The 25,675-nt window shown below is 41.4% G+C and overlaps 1 protein-coding gene and 1 pseudogene across 1 annotated transcript in view; one reads left to right on the top strand and one right to left on the bottom strand.

The window, feature by feature from the left end:
* The window catches only part of COX10 (cytochrome c oxidase assembly factor heme A:farnesyltransferase COX10), a 127,498-nt gene that overhangs the window by 11,298 nt on the left and 90,525 nt on the right, over positions 1-25,675 (top strand). The window contains exon 4 of the mRNA XM_077892577.1: positions 19,504-19,628. Coding sequence (XP_077748703.1) covers positions 19,504-19,628 — 125 coding nt within the window. The remainder of the gene's footprint in view (positions 1-19,503; positions 19,629-25,675) is intronic.
* On the bottom strand, positions 8,880-9,368 carry LOC144305332 (large ribosomal subunit protein eL30 pseudogene; annotated as a pseudogene).

Raw genomic sequence — 25,675 nt, 5'->3', positions numbered from 1 at the left:
CACACACTGTTCTGCAACTTGCCACTTTCTCTTAATGGTATAGCTTTCACTGAAAGTATTTGCCACTGCATAAGCTTTCATTGTGTAGAACTGCCATTGTTTGCTTAACCAACCCTCTACCAGTAAACATGTAGGGTGTTTCCAGTTTTTTGCTATTGAAAGCAGATCTGTAGTTAAGTTTCAGTTCATGTGTCTTTGTATAGTTGTGTGAATCTGTCTGTAGAAGTGTTTAGAAATATAAGTGCTGGGGCCCCTGGGTGACTCAGTGGTTGAGCATCTACCTTCGGCTCAGTCCCATATTGGACTCCCTGCAGGGAGCCTACTTCTCCCTCTGCCTGTGTCCCTGCCTCCCTGTGTCTCTCATGAATAAATAAATAAAATCTAAAAAAAAAGAAAAAGAAAGAAAGAAATATAGGTGCTAGCTTTTAACATTTTAATTTTGATGGATCAGCCAGTTCCTTGGAAAAGATAGTATAAATGACGCTCCCTGAAGTACCATGTGGGCATCCCATTCCTTCTGTATTCTGTGCTTGGGCATAAGCAGTCTTTACTGGTTTTGCCTCTGTGGTAATTGAAAAAGATCCTTAAGTTTGTTGTGTTTCATATTTTAAGTCATAGTGGGATTTAGCATCTTTTTCACTATTTTGATCATTTGTATTTTATTTTACTCTTTGTTTCTTATATCCTCAGTCATTTCTTACTGATATCTTTTTGTGATGTTCTGTGATTTTTTTTTTTTTTTTAAGATTTTATTCATTCATGAGAGATGCAGAGATATAGGCAGAGGGAGAAGCAAGCTCCCTGCAGGGAGCTGGATGTAGAACTTGATTCCAGGACTCTGGGACCATGCCCTGAGCCGAAGGCAGATGTGTAACTGCTGAGCCACCCAGGCATCCCATGTTCTATGATTTTGTTTTAGTTTTGCCCCACTGAGATATTTAACTTTTCTGTATTCAAATTTATTAGTATTGGGCACATCTGGGTGACTCAGCTGGTTAAGCATCTGCCTTCCGCTCAGGTCATGATCTCCGGGTCCTAGGATCGAGCCCCTGTCGGTCCCCTGCTCAGTGGGGAGTCTGCTGCTCCCTCTACTCTGTCTCTCCCCTTGCTTGTGCTCTCTCTCTATATATATTTCTCTCAAATGGATGAATAATAAAAAAAAAGCTTAAAAATAATTATTAGTTTTGTGGGTTTTTTTTTATGCTTAGAAAGATTTTTTTTCTGCCCTGTGGTTGTAAAAGCATGCACTCATTTTTTTCCCACTGATACTTTTCTATTTTTATCATATTCTCTAAAGTTTGGGGACCATGTCGAATTGAGTTCTGTGGAAGAAGTAGGATTGATTAAGAGATGGTAGTAGTGATATCCTTGAACAAGGGTTGTCTGTTTTGTAAATAAAGTTTTTTTTTTTTTAATTTTTATTTATTTATGATAGTCACACAGAGAGAGAGAGAGAGGCAGAGACACAGGCAGAGGGAGAAGCAGGCTCCATGCACCGGGAGCCCGATGTGGGATTCGATCCCGGGTCTCCAGGATCGCGCCCTGGGCCAAAGGCAGGTGCCAAACCGCTGCGCCACCCAGGGATCCCTGTAAATAAAGTTTTATTGGAACACAGCCATACCCATTTGTTCTATGCTAAGGTCATGTTGCATCAATAGAGCTGATTAATTGTGCTAGAAAACTTACAGCCTAGAGAACCTGAAACATTTCCTGTCTGGCCATTTAAAGAGAAAAACTTGGTGTCCCCTGCTTTAGAGCATGGGCCAGTGAGAGGCAAGCATGATGACCAACAGATCAGTGGCAGTCAATTGAGACATGCCTAGGGCTGCGGTGGGGCAGGAGGAGAGGGGAGAGAGAAACTGAGGAAATAGAATGAACAGATGAACAGAACCTTATGCAGAGGACAGGGAGTGCTGGGGAGGCCTAAACAAAAATTAGAACACAGACCCACAAAGAGTTTGGCTGCCACAAAGCAGGCATTCTCCAGTTCTCTGTGCTCCTTGGTATCCTACACCTGACCAGTTCTTTCAGAGACTGCATAGTGTAGTGACCTCCCTGCATTCAAATCCTGGCTTTTAATAGTTGAGTGGCCTTGAGCAAGTTCCATAAAAAAAGAAAAACAACCACAAAAAATGCTGTGTGCCTTAGTTTGCCCACCTGTAAACTAGAGCTAATGATACCTACTTCAGAGGGTTGTTCTATTAAATGGGATAAAATTTGCAAACTACATAGAAGTGATATGTTAAGAATATACGCTTATCTCTTAAACAATACAGTTGTTACCTAGGTGCTGCCACAAGCATTTGAGTTTGAGAGTGCCGTCCCTACTCTGGAAGAACTTCCAGCATTCTGTATGGGTAAATGGTAGTGTGAGGTCGGAGTGAACATCTGAAGGAAGAAACAAGCATGGGGGGAAGATGATGAGTTCAGTTTTGGACTTGTGAATTTGGAGTTGCTGGGTGGAGAGGTTCAGTGGGCAGTTGGCCATGGACAGGAACTTAGAACGTTGGGCTGTAAGGTTGAGGGTTTTCAGTGTGGAGCTGGCCATGAAGCCATGGTAGTGAACAAAGTTGTCAGCGGTCGGCGTGTAGAGTACCCAGAGCAGAAGGCCCAAGACATTTGGGGTGCATCCCCTTTTCAGGATTGGGTAGAGCGTGTAACAGAGCTTGCAAGGAACTAAATGATCAGAGGAAGGGCAGCAGGAAAGGGCTGAGTTACAGAAGCCAAAGGAGAAGACACCCTTCATGAAGGAAGTATCAACACTTTTTTTTTTTTAAGTAGTCTCCACTCCCAACAGAGGGTTTGATCACAAGTCCTATGTTCTCTCAGCTGAGTCAGCCCAGCGCCCCAAGGAGGTGATCAACACTTAAACGTCAGAGGTCTACGAGATGGCTGGCCAGAAGGAGTTCTTTTATTTGGCTAAAAGGAAGTCAGTATGGCTAAATCAGGAAAGAAGTGTCAGTGTTTTCTCTTAGAATTCTTAAATGAAGTACTTGAAATGATTAATTTAAAATAATTCCTTAAAGTTTATTTTCAGAGTGCTTACTTCTTTGGGAACAGACAGGAAAGTATGATCATTGGTTTAGGGTCCATTTTTTTTTGGTGGGAGGCCACGTCTTCCTTCCTTCCTTCATATTGGCCATTGTTGTCATGCTTTTCCTTTTATGTACCTCACGGTGTTGTATATCTGAACAAGCATTCCAGCTGCGGGGCTTGACAATTAAAACATGGTGACTGAAATCCAAAGCAATGATTGAACCGCTCATGTAATAGTTTGTAATGTGTTGTATAGAGTGTGCATTGACTCATCGGCTCCCACATGTCAATGTGCTAATGAGCATGCACGGCACACATGTTACAATGACACTTCCTGGCTGCCGTCCTCAGGGATTCAGATCCTGGCGGCCTGGGATAGGACCCTGAGATCTGCATTTTTGACAAGCATGCCAGATGATCTGATGCAGGTGGTCCTGGACCACCCCTCAAGCAAGTGAAGTAGGTGTTGTGCAGGAAGAGTGCCGGTCCCAGACCCAGTGGTCTGGCTGGATGTGGGGAGCACTCACCTAGTGAGAGCCAGAGCAGCCCTCACTACCGCTGGCAGCAGGAAAAGCCAGCTGGGCAGGGTCTGGACCACACAAGAGATGTATGCAAAAGCAAGATGCGCAGAGGTGTAAAGGGGAGCAGCAGCCTCCCCTGCAACCGCAGATGGAGGAGTCCCAGGGCAGTAAATTTCCTCTAGTATCATTTCATATATTCCATGCCCCCAGGTTTCTGGATGAGCTAATTGAATTAAAGCCATTTCCTTCTGCTTATTCCATTTAAAGAGGCAGCACCCTTTGGGTGACCCCCCTACCCCCTTATTTGACCTTTTACCTTCCTATTTAGTTTATTACTTGAATTCACACATGTCTTAGAGTCAGCGGGATTTTTTTTCTTTAAGAAAATCTCTGGTATCTATCAATTGATTTCTTTCGGGCTCTTAACATCTTGGGCAATTCATTTATAGCTAATGATAGCCAAGGCAGAAATATCTGAGAGTCAGCGATCACTTTTATAGAACTAGTCTTTCTTTGCTCCTTTGTTTATGGCTGTAATATACCAAGGATAATTAACTATAGAATAAGTGAAGGGACATACAGTGATCATACTCCTATTTCATTTGTAGACTAGCAGGGTAGCAGTGGACGGATGTCTTGACATGCATGCCAGGAGCTGAGCCAAATGTTTGCTGGTGCTATACCATTTAAGGTTTTTTTTTTTTTTTTTTTTTTTTTTTTTTTTTTCCTGTGAAAGGAAGTAGGGCTAAATTTTTAAAGAAGTAATAATATGTCTCCCTTGAGTTTTTCTTGCCAACTGAGCTATTTACAATATGTTTTTGGAGTTTGTTGCAAGGACCACACTGGGTTGGAGAAATTTTATTTGGGTAAGGATCCTAAGAGGCTTTGGTGACTCAACTGAGTTTATACTTAATATAGGTCAATAAAAAGCAGGGTGGCTTTTTTTTTTTTTTTTCCTGAGTAACATTTGTGCTGAAAAGCTACAACATACTTTCTGAGACCAGAACATGAAAATAGATTGTTAGAACCAGTAGATTATGCTGTTGACAGGACTGATAACAGTCTATCAGTGTATAGATTTTTTCCCCTCTATAGCCTAGAATACTTTGTATTAAAAGAAAAACCCACAAGAATAGAGAATAGAGATTGCATATATAGTTTTTAAAAGTCAACTTACAGCAGTCTTCGGCCCTCAGATACAGTATAAGGAATCTTTATATTGATTGAGTAGAATAAAAATTTCCTGACTTTTCATTTATATTTTGAAATAAGTGCCTTAATAATGATTAGCTTATTAAATGTTAAAATAGTATCTTTATTTTTATTAATTCATTAATAAATAAAAACAAAGATACACAGAGAGGCAGAGACACAGGCAGAGGGAGAAGCAGGCTCCTTGCGGGGAACTCGATGTAGGACTCGATCCCAGGACCCTGGGATCATGACCTGAGCTGAAGGCGGATGCTCAGCTACTGAGCCACCAAGATGTCCCAGATGCTTTTGCTTTTAATGGGTAGGTAGCATGCTGTTGCATAGCTGTGTCATAATTTATTTACCATCTTTTCCCTTCAGATTGTTTTCATTTTTTTATTATTATAAATGGTGTGCTGTACTGAACATCTTCAGTGCCACATCTGTGATAATTTCCCTCAGGTGAGTACCCGCAGGGGCCTTGCTGGGTCAAAGACTATGCAGACTCTGGAAGTTTTTAGTTTTCTGACAAATTTCTCTTGAGAAAAGTTCCACCAGTTTGTGCTGTTAGCAGATTAACCAACATTCTGTACCTTCTCCAGGGAATGCTAGATAATAATACCCTTTTAAAAATAACTCTACCTATTTGATGTGTGAAAAGATGGCACCGGAGTGTTTACAATCTGTGTTTTTCGTTTTATGATTTTATGTTTTTCATTTAAATGTTTTCCTTACAGGAAGTATATTTCAGCCAATGGTATAAGGTGGAGATACCCAGTATTTAATAAGTCATTAACTGAGGTTGAATGTCATACTCACACATTTAAGAATTTGTGAAATTCCATCCCTGAACAAACCTCATTTCCCCCTTAGCCCCTCAAAAATTCTGTTAGTATTTTGGAATTTCCACATGTTTACAGATTAATTTGGGGATGATTGGGATCTTTACGGTATTACATCATCTTCGTTGATCCAAATCTTTTACGTCTCTCAAGTTTTATGGTGTTCCTCAAATGGACTATATATTCTTACTGATTTTGAAATAGTGGAAAAAGTATTTTCAGTTGATTCTTAAGTTTTTCAGGAAGGCAATCAAGTGATGATCAGCTTGTCTTCGTTTTCATATTTATAGCAGTTATTTCATTCTCTGGTGTAATTTCTGCTTTATTCTCTTACCCCTACTCGCTTTCCTCACTGGAGTTTCTGCTGTATTCAGAAGGATCCCATGAGGTGTGTTATGTACAACACTGATTTGATTTGATGCTGTCTGCTTTTTATCACCGCTCCCGACTTCTCTAACATTTTGCCATGGCAATTTCTGTTTCTGTGTCCTTTCCTTAGCCCACTTACTCTGTTTCGTGGGGTTGGGTTTTTTCTGCTTCGTCTACTCATCCCCCTGCTATTCATGGGGTTGCTGTTAGGCCACAACAGATTGCCCTTCCAAGTATCTGGGGTGGAGTGGGGTAAGGGCTCCTGGCACAGGCCCCACTCCTGGGTCAGAATTCTATGGGGAGCTCATAGTCTGCTTGTTTGCGGTACATCTTCTTTAGACATATATTGAACTTCTTTTTCTTCCATACTATTTTCTTTTATTGAAGAATCCTTTTTTCAAAGCTTCCATTTGGCCCATTTTACCTCTTCATCTTAATCTGTTCCTGAGTGAAGACGGCTATTCCAGACAGTAGTCACACACCCCAAAGAATGTCAAGGCCAGGACAATAGGCATTTTTGTCCTTTTGCACTGTTCCACCCTCCTTCCCTAGAGCAATGTCTGGCCTATAGTAGGTGTTCCTGCTGGATTGATTGAATGAAATTATGGTTGGGTTTTTTCTTCATCACCTAACACTTTCACCTGGCATTGTTGGACTTTTCTTGCATTTTAAGTGGGAGGATGGAGGTTATTGATTTACAATATTGGTGTAAAGGTCCTGTGGCCTAAGGAGATGCAGAGGGAGCTGGCTACCCACAAGGGAAGTTTTTCTCCGAAAGATATTTCCAAAGGTTTTTGAAATCACATCAAGTCTGTGTTTTAGTGTCATCTGCCTCTTCTCTCAGCTGTGCCCAGCCTTTTCTCTGGGCACTGTTGCCTGCTGAGCTGAAGAATACCCCCCACACCAGGGCATAGTGTTAGTGGGTATCGTGCTACGCTGGATTAGACGTGCTAGCCTGTTTCTGCACTGTTTCTGTTTCAGTGAGACATATGTCAAAGCAAGGCCCTGCTTTCTTTTTGGTGTGACCACTTTGCCTCCAGCTGTGATGTGGCTGCCTCTGTAAATACTCCTGCTGGGATGGGGAAAGGACTTTACAGAGTGGGCGCAGCCTGCCCATGGTCCACACTGGCCTCTGCCCCTTGCTTCCTACTTCTGCATGTTAGGAAGAAATAATGGTTACTGTCACATAGCCTTCACTTCCCATATTTTTCTATTTCCTTATTAGTTGGTATTTAGGTGCTCTAATTTTTTGCCAAATACTGAAAGTAATAAGTCATCTCTCTCAGCAACTTCAGCAACCGTCTTCAATTGAGTTTCCTTTGTCCTATATTTAGCAAATATTTCTTAAGGGTTTTAATATATCCTCTCTGCCTGATTTATTGCTGATGAAGCCTTTTCTCTGGTTTTTAGTTTTATTCCTTAATTTCAGTTGATTTCTGGTATGGGTGGGCCTTAGCCAATGTTCTAAGCTAGATGAAAACTATATGTATTTAGGCTATTTTGTTTTCTGATGATTTAATTGTTTAAGTCAGGTCAGTGTTAACTAAATTGATTGTAAGTATAAGGTGCCAGAGGAACATAAAGATAAATTTCATGAGGATAATAATCATTCTAAAAAAAAAAATGACAAATTTGGAGCAACTGGGTGCATCAGTGGGTTGAGCATCTAGTTCTTGATTAATGCTCAGGTCATGATCTCAGGGTTCAGGGATTGAGCCCAGAGGTGGGCTCCCTGCTCAGTGGAGAGTTATCTTCTCCCTCTCGCCCATCTCTGTGCTTTCTCTCTCAAATAAATAAAATCTGTTTAAAAATATTGAAAAATTTAAAGAAGAGAGAGGAAAAAAATAAACAAGGTTGAGAATGGGCTCAGCTGAAAACTTGAAGAACAGTGACTTAAATAAAGGGTTTATTTTTCTCTTGTTTAAAGGCAAAAATTAGGAGTCTAGATAGAGATAGTGCTAAAGGAGGTTGTCAGAATACCTGGCTCCTCCCTTTTTGCTGCCGTTATTTGCTTGTGGCTTTTGTTCTCAAGACCAAGCATGAGTGCCACCCCTCTGTCATCAAGCTGTCCCCCAGGCCAAAACAATGAAGAAGGGGGACAGTGTGGAAAGGCAGACAAGACTTACAAGACTTTGCCTTTTTATTTGGGAAGAAAAGCTCTTGATTGGGACTTCCCCTTAGGTCTCCCTAGCCTAGTACTGTTCAGATTGGCCACCTGCAGCTACAAGGGAGGTTGTAAAATCTGGCACAATTCTTACTTCTGTCATTTTGGAAGTGAAGCATCTAAAATCCAGCCCAGTCAACTGTCAGTAGCCGAGTGGCCTGAGTCCCCCTAGCACCCACTGGGCTGTCTCATTACACAGTGCATCCCCTTCCAGGAAGAGGACGTGGGGCTGCCTGCCTCTCCACTGCCCAGTTTCCCGAAGAAAACAAAACACCGCCTTGTAGGCCACCCTGGGACCCCACTACACATGTACACTTCCTTTGTAGAGTATTTAAATGAAGGCTGGTTGGCCAACATGACGTTTACTTTCCCAGTAGTGGTTGTGGATGTTCACCAATGTGTCAGCAGTTTTTCCGTATCATCTTGATAATCGCATGCACGTTTGGAGACTTGTTTGCTCTGGGAAGTTGTCAGGATAGGTGCAACAGGGGAGAGCCAGTGAGTGCACATATACATCTACCTTGGAAGAGTGGAGGTTGATGGTGAAACTGGAGCCTTCACGAGGAAATGAGTCACGTGGTGCCATGTGGTTTGCTTCTCTTAACTTTTGGTTGTGCTCCCACAGTCACTGAGTCACTTTGACACCTGGCTCTGTTTTCTTCACCCCCAAGTCCACCTTTAGCCTAGAGAACCTCCCTATCTATAGTGCTTCTAAAACTTCATTTGCCATCGAGATACTTGGAGTACTTGGGTTTTTTTTTTTGTCTTTAAAACAAGCTCTGGCCAGTTTTATTAAAGAAAAATTTTGCGTGATTTACTTTTCACCAGTCTGTTCTGGCATGCTTCTAATGATATCAGAGTCACCTGGATCGATGATAGCCAGTGTGCATACTCTGTGGTATTTCCCACATCCTGTGCCCAATTCAATATTATTGCCACTGTAGTGATGGACACCAGTTTGGGCCAACATGGCGTAGTATTCTATTTCAGATTTCCTCAAAGCCGGGCAGTTGTTGGCCAGGATGACCAGTTTCGCTTTGCCGTGTCTGATCATTTTCAGGGTCTGCTTGTACCCCAGCACGTACTTTCCACTTTTCATAACCAGTTGGAGCCTAGAGTTGATCGACTCCAGCGACTTTTTCGTCTTCTTTGTGGCCACCATCTTCCTGCCTTAGATGCGGGACGGCCTCAACCAACAGCAACCGCCAAAATGGCCAGGAGGGAGAAAGGAAAGAGTTCCAACAATGAAAAGCTCTTCCCTGCAGCTGGAGTACTTGTTATAACAGATTTCTGGGCCTCCTCTCCATAAACTTCAGTCTGGGTCTGGGGTGGGGCCTGGTAATCTGTATTTTATTTTATTTTTAAATTTTTTTTTTTTTAGTTTTTATTTATTTATTTTAGAAAGAAAGAGAGAGTGAGCTTTCTTTTTAGGGCAGAGGGAGAGGGAGAAGCAGACTCCCACTGAGCAGGGAGCCTGATGTGAGACTCGATCCCAGGACCCTGAGATCATGACCTGAGCCGAAGGCAGATGCCTAACCCACTGAGCCACGTAGGCGCCCCACAAGGGCACATTTCCAGGACCCTGAGATCATGACCTGAGCCGAAGGCAGATGCCTAACCCACTGAGCCACTTAGGCGCCCCACAAGGGCACATTTTTATCGATATTTACACTTCGTGATTTTTTTTTTTAATCTCCGTAGATAGGGAGTGAATATGTAATTTTTATTTTTTTGTCCGGAGGTAGGGAATGAATGTTTATCGAGAGCATTTTCTCACCCTGTGGCTTTTTTGCTTGTTCTTCCTTCTCATCCAACACTTATAACCTCACCAGGCAAACTCCTACTTAACCCTTCTGCTTTCAACTCTGCCATCCATCGGGAAGCCTTCTAGAATACAGAGGAGCCTGTCTGTATTCTTCACAGCGTCCTTGACTTCACCCTTGAAACACTAACAACACAGCATGTGGTAAAGCCTATTGGCCTGTCTGAATGTTCTGCGGTGTGTGAGCACCAGAGGGCAGGGGCACATGTGCATCTGCATTGTTCACTGTTATAATCCCCCCTCCCAGCATAGCTCCTGCCTTGCACATAACAGATGCTCAAGAAACAGGGGAAGGGGAGGGGGAGAAGTATGATGAACTCTGCACCATCATCTGCAGAATTTTGAACAGTTTAGCCTTTTAGTGACAGTTGGTTATTTTATTCTGTTGTAGTTGAATACTTCTTGGGGATTGGTAACTGTTGTACCTGAACCACGTGACGTCAGGCTGCTGTGCAGTGTCCTGTGCCTGCTTTTGACAATGTCGCTTTCACCTGTTGTCATGCTATACTGAAGTATTTAACCTGTTACCTTATTTGGTACTCAGCATAACTATGGGGATGGAAGATCACTCTACTGTGTTACCCAGAAAGTCCAAGGAACTTGTGAAAGCTGTACCCCTTTGGAAGCTGAGAGGAGCTCTCGAGGACTTTTGATTTCACACTTTTATCTAGTCCTCAGCTAAAAGACCTTTTTTTTTTTTTTCTTTTCAGATAAGTAGTGACTGTAAAGATTATCAATGAGTCATCTATTAGAGTTGGCAAATGATTATTGATTGTCAGTTTCACGTAAATGGACAGCAGCCTCATTAAGAGAATTCTTCCATATGTTGATTATCTTAAAAGTATTTCTAAACGATTCTTCATGCTGGAAAGTTGTCTTGAACGCCCAGAATAATGACATAGCTGACATTATCGCATAACTAATCACTAGGAGCAAACAAAAATTTTCCATGCAAAAGAACACGATGCATTTATAGACATATATGCATTTTAGGTCCAGATACAAAGAAAAAGTGAGCAGTCACATTTTATTGACCTGTTATATGTATAGCAAAAAATACTCAAATGTAGATAAACATGAAATACTCTCAAAATCAAAATACTTTAAATGAACACTTAATCTTAGTTCTTTATTTTATTTTATTTTTAAAGATTTTATTTACTTGTTCATGAGAGACACAGAGAAAGAGAGGCAGAGACAGAGGCAGAGGGAGAAGCGGGCTCCCTGTGGGGAGCCCGATGTGGGACTCGATCCCAAGACCCCGGGATTACGACCTAAGCCAAAGGTAGACACTCAGTTGCTGAGCCACCCAGGCATCCCCAGATTCGTTTTTCAAAAGACAAATTTCCACTTCTTAAAAGCTTAATGTGCATCAGTTTTATTGAAAAGTTTTCTAGTTAATTACATAGGTTGTTAAGTGTTGTTTATTAAGTATATTAAGAAGAAATATTTATTTATTGAAAAGGGAAAAAAACCCTAAAAATAGGATGACAAAGTAGAAAAGCTTAGATGGTTCAAGGAAAAACTAATCGAAAGAACAATCTTAGGATCTCATTCAGTGTTGCATTATTAACTTAGATATAAACAGGTTTTATTTATGTATTTACTTGAGCAGACGTGATAGATATTTCATTTCCCTTTTCTGAATGCTAACTATAAATGCAAACCAAATGCTTCCTGGTGAATTGCCTTGGGGATCATACTTAAATGTTTCATTTTGGTAACAGTATTGCTCAATCAATTTGAAGTATGAGTTTTAATTTGGTCCTAGAATTTTTTTGGACTGGCTTTGGTCATTAAGTATATGAAAAAAAAAGACAGGGAAACAGGAAGGCCCGGCCCATAAGTTCTTAATTTGGCAGCTGTGTTATTAAAAATCTCTATAAAAAGTCTTATCTTTTAACCAGAAGTGGTATGGTTTATAATCAGTTGCCCCTGATTGATACCCTTTAATGTGGCTGAGGAAAAAAATACCTTGTCTCTCATCAGCTGACTTTTCATCTCAATTTAGCAGTAAGCAGAAGAATTACCACCTTCTTTGATATGTGTGTTGGTAAGAGGACTGTGTCAAGAGGTTCCCAGGCCGCTGCCAAGCCAGGAAGCCTAAAAAAATTCACTTAAATTGGAAATTGAACCATTTGAAGCTTAAGCTGTTAAAAGAAATGAAGAGAGAGGAGGAAATCTTAAATACAGCTATTAAGTAAAAACTATATGCTCATTTTAAAATCAGAAAGGACTTAATTCCTGCCTCTTAATTAAGTTCTATTGTTTTAAACCTTGAGATCAGCTAACAAAACTGATAACATCACTTGGACACACACATAAGCAAAACCACATACAGGTTCATTAACTGCCTGTTCCCTGTCAGCTTTGTATGTGCAAGAGCTTTAAAGAGAATACATCTCACATTTGTAGGATTTGGATTCCAGCGTTGCACAGTATCTGCTCTCAGGGATAATGAGATATAATAGATCACAAGGATAATTTGAAATCTATAGAGAATCTCAAACTCTCATTTAGCCAGGGGTTTTAATCTTTTGACTAGATATTTTTACCAGAGTTGATAATTACCCAAATTGATTTATTGGAATTTTGTTTTTCACTTAATTCTTTAGGAGCTCATGCTTAAAAAAAAAATAAAGGATTTTAAAAGATAGAGTTAAAATCAGGGTGTAGTTGACAAGTTTTCTAATATAATCCTTGTAGTTATTTTTAACTGATGATCTGGAGAAATAAAGTGCCTTCATTATGCTTATGCTCAGAGACCAGTAGTTCTCAAAGTATTGAGCCTTTAAAAAAAAAGTTTTTCTTTCTTTGTTTTTTTTTTGCATTTGTCAAAGAATATCCCGTAAAGCAGAGAGCCAAATATTGTGCATAAACTGTATGATTCTCTTGATTAGACCCTGGCTTGAGTTCACTACCATTGATTTGTGCAGGACTGTCTCCATATATAAAACCAGACATTATTATCTACCATTGCTTGCCTTGCTTCACAAATGTAATGTAAGTTTTGTTTTTTATCATTATCATTTTTAGTCCACATTTGTGAAAGGACTACTCTCTCATCACTCCCCTAGAGCCACAAGGAAGTAACTGGGAGTCACAACATAGAGGCAGAAGGAGTTTGTAGGCAGGGTTTTGTTGTCTCTTGAAGTTCCTTTAAGGCACCTCTTTAAAATGTTAAGTCTAAGTTTAGTGGCCAGAGACATAGTTCACCCAGAATTCTAGAAACCACATTTCAAGAATCACCAAGAGTGCCGCCAGTAAGCCCTTATCTGCCGGGCATTGTGCTAAGTGCTTCTGTTACAGCGAGACACTTGTGTGTCTCTGTAAAGTGTCACGTGGCATGGACAGGTGTGTGGAAGTCAAGAGTTGTTGGTCCCCAGGGTCACTTAGCTGGGGGAAACCAAGATGGTGGGATAGTTGCGTTTGCGTGATTAAAGGATCGTGCTGAGAGAGGGGTGCTTTGGTGTTGCTCGAGAAGAGAGAGGTTATGTGGAGCTATTTGAAGGAAGCTAGATTGACTCTCTTGAGAGAGAATGGTCCCAACAGCTGGAGCTTTTCTGTACAGATGGGGGTAATAACTTCCTGTCCCCAGATTTGGGGATCGCATCCTTCTGAAAGGTTGTCCCAGCATTCTTGGATCAGTACAGAAATTAGTTGTGCAGGACTGTCTCCATATATAAAACCAGACATTATTACCTACCATTGCTTGCCTTGCTTCACAAATGTAATATAAGTTTTGTTTTTTATCATTATCATTTTTAGTCCACATTTGTGAAAGGACTACTCTCTCATCACTCCCCTAGAGCCACAAGGAAGTAACTGGGAGTCACAACATAGAGGCAGAAGGAGTTGGCCCTAAGTTCCCTTTGACCTTAATCGAAGGTTGTATTATTCTTCAAGGTAGCTCCTTGCCGTAACCACACGTGTGTTCAGTACAGAAGGCCTGTGCCAAAGCGTTCAAACTGCGTCTCCACACCTCTGCTTGTATACTGTCAGCGCCCTCCCCAGGCCCTCACCACCTCCTACCCAGCACACTGCCCTGGCCTTTCCTTGGTCCTCGGAGGAGATCTTTCTCCAGTGCCATCAGTTCTCTGTGTGGTTGACAGACCGCCCATTCCTGCGTATCACCCTCATCATGGCAGGCGCTAGTGTTCTTTTTCCTCCAAAACAGGTCCCCACAACTTAGCAGTTTAAAACAGCACACTGTTACCATCTCCCAGCTTCTGTAGGTCACTGGCTGGACCCTCTGCTTAGGGTCTCACCAAGCTTGAAATCCGCATATTCGTTGAGGCTCTGATTCTCACTGGGAGTCCTCCTCCAGACCTGCTGGTTGTTGGCAGATTTCTTTGCCAGGTCCCCCTTTCTCTCCAGCTGCTGGCTTGTATCGCGCTCCTCTTCCGGGCTCTCCCCAGTTCCTTGCCATGTGACCCTCCTCGGCGGTTGACATCAGGGACTTTTGCTTTCTTCAGGCCCAGGGGGGCAGGTGTACTTGCGACTATTCCAGAATAAATATATGTTACACAGAGCATTAGTGAGAACTTCTTTCTGGAGAAGGCTGGCAGACAAGAAAACATAATTTGTTGGCTCCTGTCAATGATGAGCTGTGGAAGAAGGCAACCTTGGCTGGTCTTAAGGACAGACCTTATGGTTCCAAAGAGATTGGTGAAGCTGCTAATGAGCTGAGCTTGGGCCTAATAGTCAGGACTGCCTATATCATAAGCACCTTCCCTCACTGTTGCCAACTCTCTTTGTGTGGAGATGCTTGGCTGGACATGGACCCGGGGGTGGGAATGGTGGTGGGTCAGGCCCCATCGGGGTGGGCATATTACTCCTTCTTGACTTCCTTCCAACGTCATCCCCGGGCTTGCCGTCCCGTGCCCCTGGGCCTCTATCAGATGGGTCATGCTTCGTTGGCAGCATTGATTTTATGTTTACATGTGAAGGGACAGAACATGAGATTACCAAATAAAATATAATTTCAAGTGTTATTAATGAAAGAATATATTACACTCACTTTTAATGAGATCCTGGTGTTGCAAAATGATTCCACATAATGAATCCCAGGAAATCAATGAAAAGTTTAATTACAGTTGTGGCCGTGCTATAATGAGAATATTGCTTTGGTCAATTTTTCTTGTATAGTTTATCAATCCTTTCTGCCTTTCTCTTTCTTTAAATTAATTGCCTTGATGAAGTAAGTGTAAATACATTCTTTGTTGGATTTTGATGTTTTTTAAGAAACTTCTTATAAAATGCAGATTTCCTCCTATATAATAAATAATGCTGCTAATAGTCCCTATCAATTTTTAGTGTACGTGACCATTTACAATTTGTACAGTTTTAAATTAGGCAGTCTTTCCATTTTGTAAATTGAGTCATCCTTAGGTTTTACTAAAACATAGTCCTTTCTTTCTTTCCCATTGTCAATTTTTTGCAAACCACTTTCTGTCTCTTCTCAACTTATGAGTTGACCCTTTAGTCAAAGTTTGATGTACATCCTGTATCGTTCATCACTCACTCAAACTCAGGCAAGTAAAAAGAAAAACAGGATGCTTTCTCCTCTGGATTAACAATTTTGCTTTAACTTTCATGTAGCCACACACCCTTTCTGGTTTTAAACAAAGTGAACTTCTTTTTTTTTTTTTTTTAATATATTTTTTTAATTTTTATTTATTTATGATAGTCACAGAGAGAGAGAGAGAGGCAGAGACACAGGCAGAGGGAGAAGCAAGCTCCATACACCGGGAGCCCGACGTGGGATTCGATCCCGGGTCTCCAGGATCGCGCCCTGGGCCAAAGGCAGGCGCCAAACCGCTGCGCCACCCAGGGATCCCACAAAGTGAACTTCTTACTGTACTTTTATTTTGACAGTTCAGTGATTATGGTTCTGTCTTGTGAAGGTGGAAATTGTTCTTTCTTATTTGTCTATAAAACATGCTACAAACTGTTGATGTCGATATTTAGAGGTAGCTACAGTTATTTTGAGGACTCTAGACTTTAGTGATTGTATATTGAGAAAGTTACTGTGGGCTTTCTAGGTTCTTTTTACTACCATAGTTGTTTACAAGTAGTCTGTTTTGGGTTTAAGATTCAAGGCTTTAACATAGAGTCAAGAATTATTTCAGGGGCACCTGGGGCCTTAGTTGGTTAAGCATCTGACTCTTGATTTTGGCTCAGGTCATGATCTCAAGGTCGTGAGATCAAGCCTGATGTTGGGCTCCACACTCAGCCGGGAGTCTGCTTGGGAGTCTCTCCCTCCGCCCCTGCCCTGCTGCTCTCTCCCTCAAATAAATAAGTAAATTGTTAAAAAAAAAAAAAAAAAAAAAGGAATTCTTTTAACTGATTGACTCCATGGGGGAAGCAGTTTCCTTAGTTTGTTTTGTGAGAGAAAAGGGAAAACCCACTGTCTCTTTTCCTTTTTTTCTTTTTAAGATTTTATTTATTTATTCATGAAAGACACAGAGAGAGAGACAGGCAGAGACACAGGCAGAAGGAGAAGCAGGCTCCATGCAGGGAGCCCGATGAGGGACTCGATCCTGGGACTCCAGGATCACGCCCTGGGCTGAAAGCGGTGCTAAACTGCTGAGCCACCGGGGCTGCCCCCTCTTTTCCTTCCAGTTCTCCCAGTGACACCATCAACCTGTGCATCTTCCTGGGTGGTTCAGTTGAGAAGTAGCCCAGATGTTAACAGACTTTGCTTCCATTCCTGGCTTGTCACCACTCATGGTGGTGATATGGAAGGAGGCACCTGACCTCTGGAGAGATCCCGAGTTGTTCAAAGCAAGATGACTCATTGTAGGACACCAGCCCATCCACAGGGCTTTGTGATTAATGGTGTGTATCTATAAAGAATGAGAAAGCCTCCTCGCAGAAGGGAGCTATTCTCTAAATATTCTAAAAGGAGTTTTGTTTGGTCTGAAACAGGTGCTTAATTTGTGTACGCAGGTATACATGGCTCAATGGGTCATTAAGTGAGGAGCTGTTCTTTCCCTTTTGTATGTGGGTAAAACGTCCTCTTACTTGGTACCTGCAGTGACTGTATGCAAGCCTGGAGTCATGGTGGCACTTTTTTCTGGGCGTAAGTCTCCACGTGGCTATTCGCTGTTCTGGACTTATGTGAGATTGCTACACTCCCACTTGTACCAGACGTGGGCCAGGGCAGGCCAGGCCCCCAGAACAGAGGAAGGGAGGCAGGGAGCAGTGCATGCTTTATGGCCTGGCCTGGGCCAGCCTCTTTTCTCCCATTTGCCCCCAGCTCCTAATCTTTGGTTATCTTTTTGTAACCTTTTATCCACACCCGGGTGCTCATTCCTGGACTTGCTCTGCTGTGTACTTAACACTGTGCCTCTGCCCTCTGTTCTGGAGGCACATCTTCTCCCAGGATATTTGGATGCCTACCACATTTGGGGACAATGTTGTTAAAGGCGAGACCTCATTGCCAAAGCACATGTTCTAGTTTTGGGTGACCATCTCGGTATACGTGCTCACGTCACCTTTATACATTAACATTGAGCCCAAACAAAGAAATATGGAAATGTCAGGAAGCCTGTATCCAGTCTAGACATTAGGGGCTTGTCCATGTGGTAAAATAACAAGAGTTTCTATATGTTACTGATAAAACTAGATTGAAGGACATGTCAACCAATTGGTGATCATTAGGGGGAGCTGTCAATTTCCCTACCATTTCTTGTTCATGTCCATGGTGGTACCTCTGGTCCTGCTTCCTATGGCCTTTCCACCACACCTGTCCTCCTGGCTCTTGTCTCCTAAGGTTCTTTGTGTCTGACACTGTTTCCTTTTCTCCCATCTGTGAAGTTCTGACATTTTTTTTTAAAAGATTTTATTTATTACAGAGAGAGAGTATGAGCAGAAACAAGGAAAGGGTCAGAAGGAAAGAAACTCAAGTGGACTCCATGCTGAGCATAGAGCCCGACACGGGGCTTGATCTCATGATCCTGAGATCAGGACCTGAGCTGAAATCAAGAGTTGGTCACTTAACCCAATTGAGCCACCCAGGCATCCTGAAGTTCTGACATTTTTTATATGCTTCTTTCCACTGCTCTTCATTGATTATCTCATCCCTTCCCTTGGGCTCAGCCGTGGTCTCTGGGCAAGTGACTCCAGAGCTTTGTGCCTCTCCTGCCTCCCCACTGTCTTTCCCAAGCTCTGGTTTCATATTCCATGAATATGGGGGGTCTCTCCTATTTGAGGGGTACCTGTGTAGCTCAGTTGGTTGAGCATCCGACTCTTGATTTTGGCTGGGTCATGATCTCAGGGTTATTAGATCGAGCCCTGTTGGGTTTGGTGCTGAGTGTGGAGCCTGCTTGGGATTCTCCCTTTCCCACTGTCCTTCCTCTTACTCCTCCCCATCCCCTGCTCACCTGCTCTGTCTCAAAAAAAAAAAAAAAAGTCATATTTGAGACAAGATCTGAAGGATATGGAAGGAGGCAAGGGAAAGGGACACAAAAGTACAGGAACCCAAAGGCAAGGAAGCTTGGCCTACTTAAAGAGCAGGAGGCCTTCCTGATGGAGAACAATGAGTGGGTAGAGAGAGGTACGAGGATCGAGTTACAGGTTGTAGTGTCAAGGGACCATCTAAGTAGAGTGATACGAACTGTTTATAAAATGTCATTTGGAAGAGGGACAAGGAAGCCTCTGGCATCAGACTACTTTAGACTCTTGACATTGGTCTTTCTTGCCCTGTGCCTATTCTTGGGACTGTCCAGCCACTTGTGATGTTGCCCCCCTACCATTCTTCTCCCCTCATCCTGAAGATCCAGCTTAAATGCCATCTTCTTGACATCTTCAGTCAGCCCACCATTGGTGATCCTTTTTCCAGTGAATTTCTGCAGTCCTGTGTCAGTACAATTTCTGGGCCTTTCAGCTGCTGTAAACCCCTAGGAAAGAAGGACCAGGGCCTAAGGGAAGGAGCAGCCTTAGATCAGTGGATGCTTGAATTACATGGCTTTGCTTCTGCACCTTGCCACATCCCTTTGTTCCTATTGGCGTCAATAGGATTATCATCTCCTTCTGGTCATCCTCTACCATAGTCTGGACCCCAGGACCATCATCTTCTTTTACAGGTGAGCCTCTGCTCAGGTTGTCTGGAGCTTGTCACAGAATTGGGATACTTGCAATATGCTCCCCTGTGTTATAGTTATTAACGTATGCCTATCATCTCCCTGTCCAATAAAATCTCTGAGAGCAGGAATGAGCTCTTACATACCTTTATCCTGTACACCACGTGGTGTCCAACATAGTACTGATCACAGGTTAGGTATTCAGTAAATGTTTGTTGAATGATTAAGTGAATGATTGGATCTAGAACATTGATTTTTTTACTCTTGAGTATAATGGAGTTAAAGGAAAATTAGCATTTTACAATAATGAACACATATAATTTTTATAATCAGAAAAAAAATTTTAAACTTTTTAATGGAAGGATTAGCCTGTAGTTTGTGACACTGATGAAATGGATTGGTTTGCTTTTTGGCTTTTATCATCCGGAGTGCGCGTTGGTGATGAGACGTCTGCTCTGTTTCTGTGTTGCAGCTCTGGTTGTCAGCACCACTTCAGCTGGATTTGCATTGGCCCCAGGACCTTTTGACTGGCCCTGTTTCCTGCTTACTTCCCTGGGAACAGGCCTTGCATCCTGTGCTGCCAACTCCATCAATCAGGTCAGTGAGTCACTTTTCAGCTTGATCATGGTATTATTACTTTTTCTTATGTGGTGGTATTGTCACATTTTTCAAAAAGACTTCCCAGGGCACTAGGGCGGCTCAGCAGTTTAGCGCCGCCTTCAGCCCAGGGTGTGATCCTAGAGACCTGGGCTCGAGTCCCACATCAGGCTCCCTGCATGGAGCCTGCTTCTCCCTCTGCCTATGTCTCTGCCTCTCTCCGTGTCTCTCATGGATAAATAAATAAAATCTTAAAAAAAAAAAAAAAGAAGAAGAAGAAGAAGATGACTTCCTATACCACACATACAGATGGAGAGGCTCCAGTAATTTGTGACACTACATATCCTATAGAGGTCTCTTGGGTAACAGAGCTGATGTCTCTCATGTTTTGAAGTGAATGGTTTTCACATGAGAGAGCAGTCAACTCTCTACTTCAGCTGACCAGGAGTCCTTGGGTCAGATGTGTTTCAGAGCCATCAGACTTTCTGCTGTCATCCATTTCAGACATATTCCCCTGAGCTTATCATTTTATGATCTTCTTTCTTTTGTTTTTTTTTTTAATTTATTTCTTTATTTTAGAGGGGGAGGAGGGACAGAGGGAGAGAGAGAACCCCAGGCAGACTCTGTGCTGAGCGTGGAGCCCAATGCAGGGCTTGATCCCAGGACCCTGAGATCATGACCTGAGCCAAAACCCAAGAGTCAGAGGCTCAACTGACTATGCCACCCAGGCACCCCAACAATATATTTTAAAGAAGTATATCCAGCTTTTTTATTTTTAAGTCTTTTATAATTTTATTATTATTATTATTATTATTATTATTATTATTTTATCCAGCTTTAAAAAAAACAGTAATTCAGTATTCAGGAAACTTGGTGTATGGAATCACAGAATATATTTAAAAATTAATTAGCATATTATTTTTAATGCATTGTTCCCCAACCCCCCCATTATTTTAAACATCAAAATAGGTCTCAAAAAAGTAGTTCTTTCCCTCCGCCTCGTGATTGTGGTATGTGCCACCACATCAGATACCAGAGTGAAAAAGTCTTGGCTAAAACTTAAGGAAAGTCGTTTTTATCACCAGAACACCCGAGGGAGTTGGCATGGTTTTAAAATAGGAATTCAGGTTACTGGTAGGAAAACAGCATGGCTGAGCGGGTATATAAGTTTTTGCAGTGAAATATGGGAATTGTAATTCAGTGATGCCTCAAACCATTATGCTTTTACAATGTGTTATCAGCTGTTTGGAGGAGGGATCAATCTATTTCAAATACAATTTATTTTTGTTACTGTTTTTAATGTCCAAGCAGTCTCATACGGAGGCCCAGCTAATCCTGGTATTGTCCCATCTTGTAAACCACAGTACAGCTCTTCCAGATTGTTCTTTCCTTCTGCTCCCCTCCCTCATTGGCTTGGCTAAGAGAAGAATCCTGGTTTTATAATGAACATGTTTTTAATGAAATTTTGAATAGAGCGCAATATAAGCAAAATGGATTTTTGTTGCTATTTTGGGTCTATTTCTCAAAATATTTTTAAAATTATTACTTTTATTTAGTTACAAATCTAGGTCATGAGATTAAGCCAGGAACTCATTCTGGTTTTGAGGCTCCTTTTTTCAGTTGAAGAGCTGCATTTATCCTCGAGATATTTATTAACTAACTGCTGTCTCCTGCTTAAATTCTATAGATTTGAATACAATTTAAAATGAAAGTGTAGATATTTAGAAAAAGGACAACTAATAAGCATCAAATGGTTCAGAAATCCCAATATGTTATAAAAAATAATACAGAGTTGCCTTGAGTCTGAGCTGCCATACCCCTCCCATCCTCCTCCCTAAAAGGTGATTTAGGATTTTGTCATGGAAAAAAAGCCTGTCACACATAGCAAGAAAATATCTTGAGGGAAAGAAAAAGCGTGGAATGATCTACATTTGGGCCGAAACTTCTAGAAACTAGAACATAAACCAAGGTGTTAGAAATTGTAAAAGTTTATTTTACTTTATTTTTTTAAAGATGTTATTTATTTATTAACGAGAGACACAGGGAGAGAGGCAGAGACACAGGCAGAGGGAGAAGCAGGCTCCCTGCGGGGACCCCAATGCGGGACTCAATCCCAGGACCCCGGGATCACTCCCTGAGCTGAAAGCAGACACTCAACCACTGAGCCACCCAGGGGTCCCTAAATTTCAAAAGTTTAAATGTATTTGGCTACTTTGTTGCATCTCTCTGTAGAAAGTATGTTTGCTATGGGGGTGAGTTAGGGTCTGAAAAGGAGCCAACTGTATGATGGGATTATTTCTGGAACTGACAAATCGTGTTGTTTGCCCCTTCTGTCAGCGTTTCCTTCTTAGGTTGGCTTCCTAGCCCCGTTCTGCACTCACTTGTCCCGTTCTTCCTGTGGAACACTTCACATCCTCCTCCATGGTCACTCCTACCCCCTGCCAGGCTTCTTCAGTGTTGTATAACGTGACCCCTTAATTTCTTCATTTTCTTGTATTCATCATATCGCCTCCTTCCCCTCAACCTGGGCTCCGTCTCCTTTGGAAACATCACACTACTTAAACATTGTAATGCCCACCGTCGTTGAATTCCACTGTTATCATGGTATATCAATAAGCTTCCCAAATTACAATATTTTCTAAATTTTGTTGGAAGGATTGTAGTTCAATTAGTATTACTAAGCAGCCTCATAAAATTAAAATAAAGGAGTGTGAGCACATTTTCATTACCACCTTTAATTAACGTAAGCAGAATGAAGAGCACTGGGCAACAAACCTTTACCTGAGTTTTGAATAGCGGGTAGATAAAGAAATAGTTGGTGAAAAGCAAGAGCTTCCCGTTTTTTTTAGGGAGCTGGCATCCAGCTTAAAGAATGCATATATGTGGTTGGTATGTATAAAAGTTTTCAGCTTCTAACAGAGTTCTGTGGGAGAAAAAAATTTCTTTCTGCCCACATATACTAAAGGATTTGAATAACATTTCATATTTTTTAAATACTTCTTTTAGCTGTTATTAATTTAGTTCTGAGTGCTGCCTCTTTGTACCCTACTTCTGTGATCTCTCTGTGAATGTAGGAAAAATAAAGCTTTGGGAAATAGCTCCTACATTTGTTTTAGGGAGAGAAAATGAGCTTCAGCTTCTGATTTATGAAGTAATGACTGGCACATAAAGAGATGTATGTGTATATAAGAAACCACTAACATTAAAATGTAAGAGGGAATTACATCCATGTTTTATAAAATAGATGCATGCTTCATTGGAAACCATAGTGAGACCTGAAAGCGGGTATACCTCCAAAGGATGAAAAGCCATCCATAAAATTTAGCAACTGAAAGATAAAATGTAATAGATGGCTTTGACAGATCAAATCTTGAAAAACAAGCAACTCAAAGTGAAAAGCTGAGTCAATTCAAGAAGAATGAATTACAAAATTGGAAAAGATAAGAACTGTCAGAAAATTGTTAGCATAATTGAGTATTTGACATAGTACATACTGTTATAATAAACTGTATTGGGGATTATTTTATGTTACATAGAGATGATTTTTCTTAATAGAGGTTAGGAGTACGTGTCAATAAATACATTTCTACAAGACCCATTTTGTGGGTGACCTGCCGTTCATTCTGAGGGGTGTACCCACTTTCTCAGCCCGAGCTCTGTCATTGCAGCTTTGTGCTTTTGAAGCCATATTGCACACATCTCTAACTGTTTTTAGAGGGCAGGTGAGTGGATGTGACATGAATGAGGTGAGAGCCACCAGCCAAAGCATATATGAGGTTGATTTAACTTTGGAATATAGGGTCTTAAGAAAAGAACTAACTGATGACATTCGTACAGTGTTTTAGAGTTTACGAAGCATATTTACAGAAATGGTTATTTAAGCCCTACTGCCCCATGAGGTAGGTGACATTACTGCCATTTCTTTATAAAACATCCTGTTTCACCTTTGAATTATTCTTTTTAAAAATAACATTTAAGGGACACCTGGGTGGCTCAGCAGTTGAGCATCTGCCTTCACAGGACGTGATCCTGCAGTCCCAGGATGGAGTCCCACATCGGGCTCCCTGCATGGAGCCTGCTTCTCCCTCTGCCTGTGTCTCTGCGTCTCTGTCTCTGTCTCTCTTTCTCTCTCTCTCTCTCTCTCTCTCTGTCTCCTGAATAAATAAATAAAATCTTAAAAAAATAAAATAAAAAATAAAAGTAACATTTAAAAAAGATGTGTCATGCAAATAATGTTTCCATTGCAAATCAGTGAGAAAATATAACTAAGCAAAAATAGCAATAATATTCTTTATTTTGTGTTTCTCTTGTGCCAGGTGCTGCTCTATGTGTTAGAGTTACACCAGAGGACAGCTGGAAAGCTCTGGCTTTGTAGTGCTTATATCTATCCCACCACCCAAACAGACTCACTTGTTAAAATTTGATTTATATTATTATAGGCTTTTTTTTTTACACACCAACTCCACATATAAATTTCTCACAGAAATGATTTATGTATGATACATATGGCTTGTATACTTTTTCTCCTTTAAATGAAATAATCATGAATGTTTTTCCATGTCAATATTTGAAGTAACATGATTGTATAGAGGTATATTGTGATTTGTTTAATCAGTCTCTCCTTATTTGTCATTTTAGGGATTACTACTCTTTTGCCTAGGTAAATAATGCTGAGCTGAAATTCTTGTAGCTAAATACTTGAACATGTACTTAGCTATTTCTTTAGATAAATTACTAAAATTGTGCTTTAAAAGATATGTAGTTTTTAAAATGTTAAGTGGTGCTTGGGTGGCTGAGTCAGTTAAGCGTCTGATTCTTGATTTTGGCTTAAGTCATGATCTCAGGGTTGTGAGATCGATCACTGTGTTGGGCTCTGCACTTGGTGCAGAGTCTGCTTAAGATCCTCTCTACCCCTCCTTCTATCTACCTTCTCTCTCTCCATAAATAAATCTTTAAAAAAATAAAATATAAAATAAAAAGTTAAAATAAAAAAAGATATGTGTTGTAAGTGCAGAGAAATTCCTTCCTGGAATGTGTTTTGTTCATGTGTTTGCTTGTTTTAAATCACTTTATGCTTCTATGTGAAGTGCTCCTCACCGACATTTCATGTTAGGAAATCTGTGCTAGGTTGTAGGTAACATTAGGTGTGTCCTTTTAATTCAGGTTGTTTTGATTACTTAGAAGGCAGTGTTGTTTTTTGTTTTGGGATGGGGGTCTAATGTTTATTGGCCATTTGTGTTTGCCACTACATTCAGATGCGTGCAGATCAGATTATTAACTCTGTCATGTAGGGTCTGAACATTTTCATGTTTCATATGTTTGTGCCTGCATGTCTTTTAATTTTTAATATAGGGATTCTCAGCCTTCGCCCTCTGGACCTCATGGGTTGGATGACTTTGTTGTGAGGGGCTATCCTGTGTTTTGTGGGGTGTCTCCTGGCATCCCTGGTCTTTACCCACCACCTGGTGTTAGCAACACACCCCTTAGTTGTGACAACTGAAAACATCTTCAGACATTGTCAGACATTCCCTGCGGACCCAGATCACCCCTGATTGAGAACCACTGCTTTAATGATTTCTACTTTTGATTTCACTCTTAGGTCTTTACCCAAGGTCCTGGCTCCAATCTCTACCTCAGGTCTTCTCTGGCTCACATTTTTCTGCCTGTAACTACCCACTGATCACTGGAGTGGCCATATGGCCTGGTTTATGCTTGTGTCCCTGGTGTAATTATTAATAATGCCCCCTATCCCCCCTCTCAACTATTCTAGTTTGGACAGGAAATTATATGAGCTCTATTCATAACCCACCTGGGTCCTCAGTCCTTCGGTTGAAATGAGGTGTGGTAGAAGTACCTTCGCACCAAAAGATCTGGCCTCAGGTTCTGGATTTTCTGCTCACACATGTGCGGACTGGACAAGTGAGGTGTTTCCTCAGTGCAGGTCAGGCCCCGAGCTTGTCTCTCTTTCACCATTTCCGTGGTCTCAGGTAGGATCCACTGCCAGGCCAAACTGTGGAGCTTTAAGAATCTTCTCCTCCACCGTTACT

This window comes from Canis aureus, chromosome 3 (assembly GCF_053574225.1).
Source record: "Canis aureus isolate CA01 chromosome 3, VMU_Caureus_v.1.0, whole genome shotgun sequence".
Taxonomy (NCBI): domain Eukaryota; kingdom Metazoa; phylum Chordata; class Mammalia; order Carnivora; family Canidae; genus Canis; species Canis aureus.
This window is presented reverse-complemented; position numbering and strand designations above follow the sequence as displayed.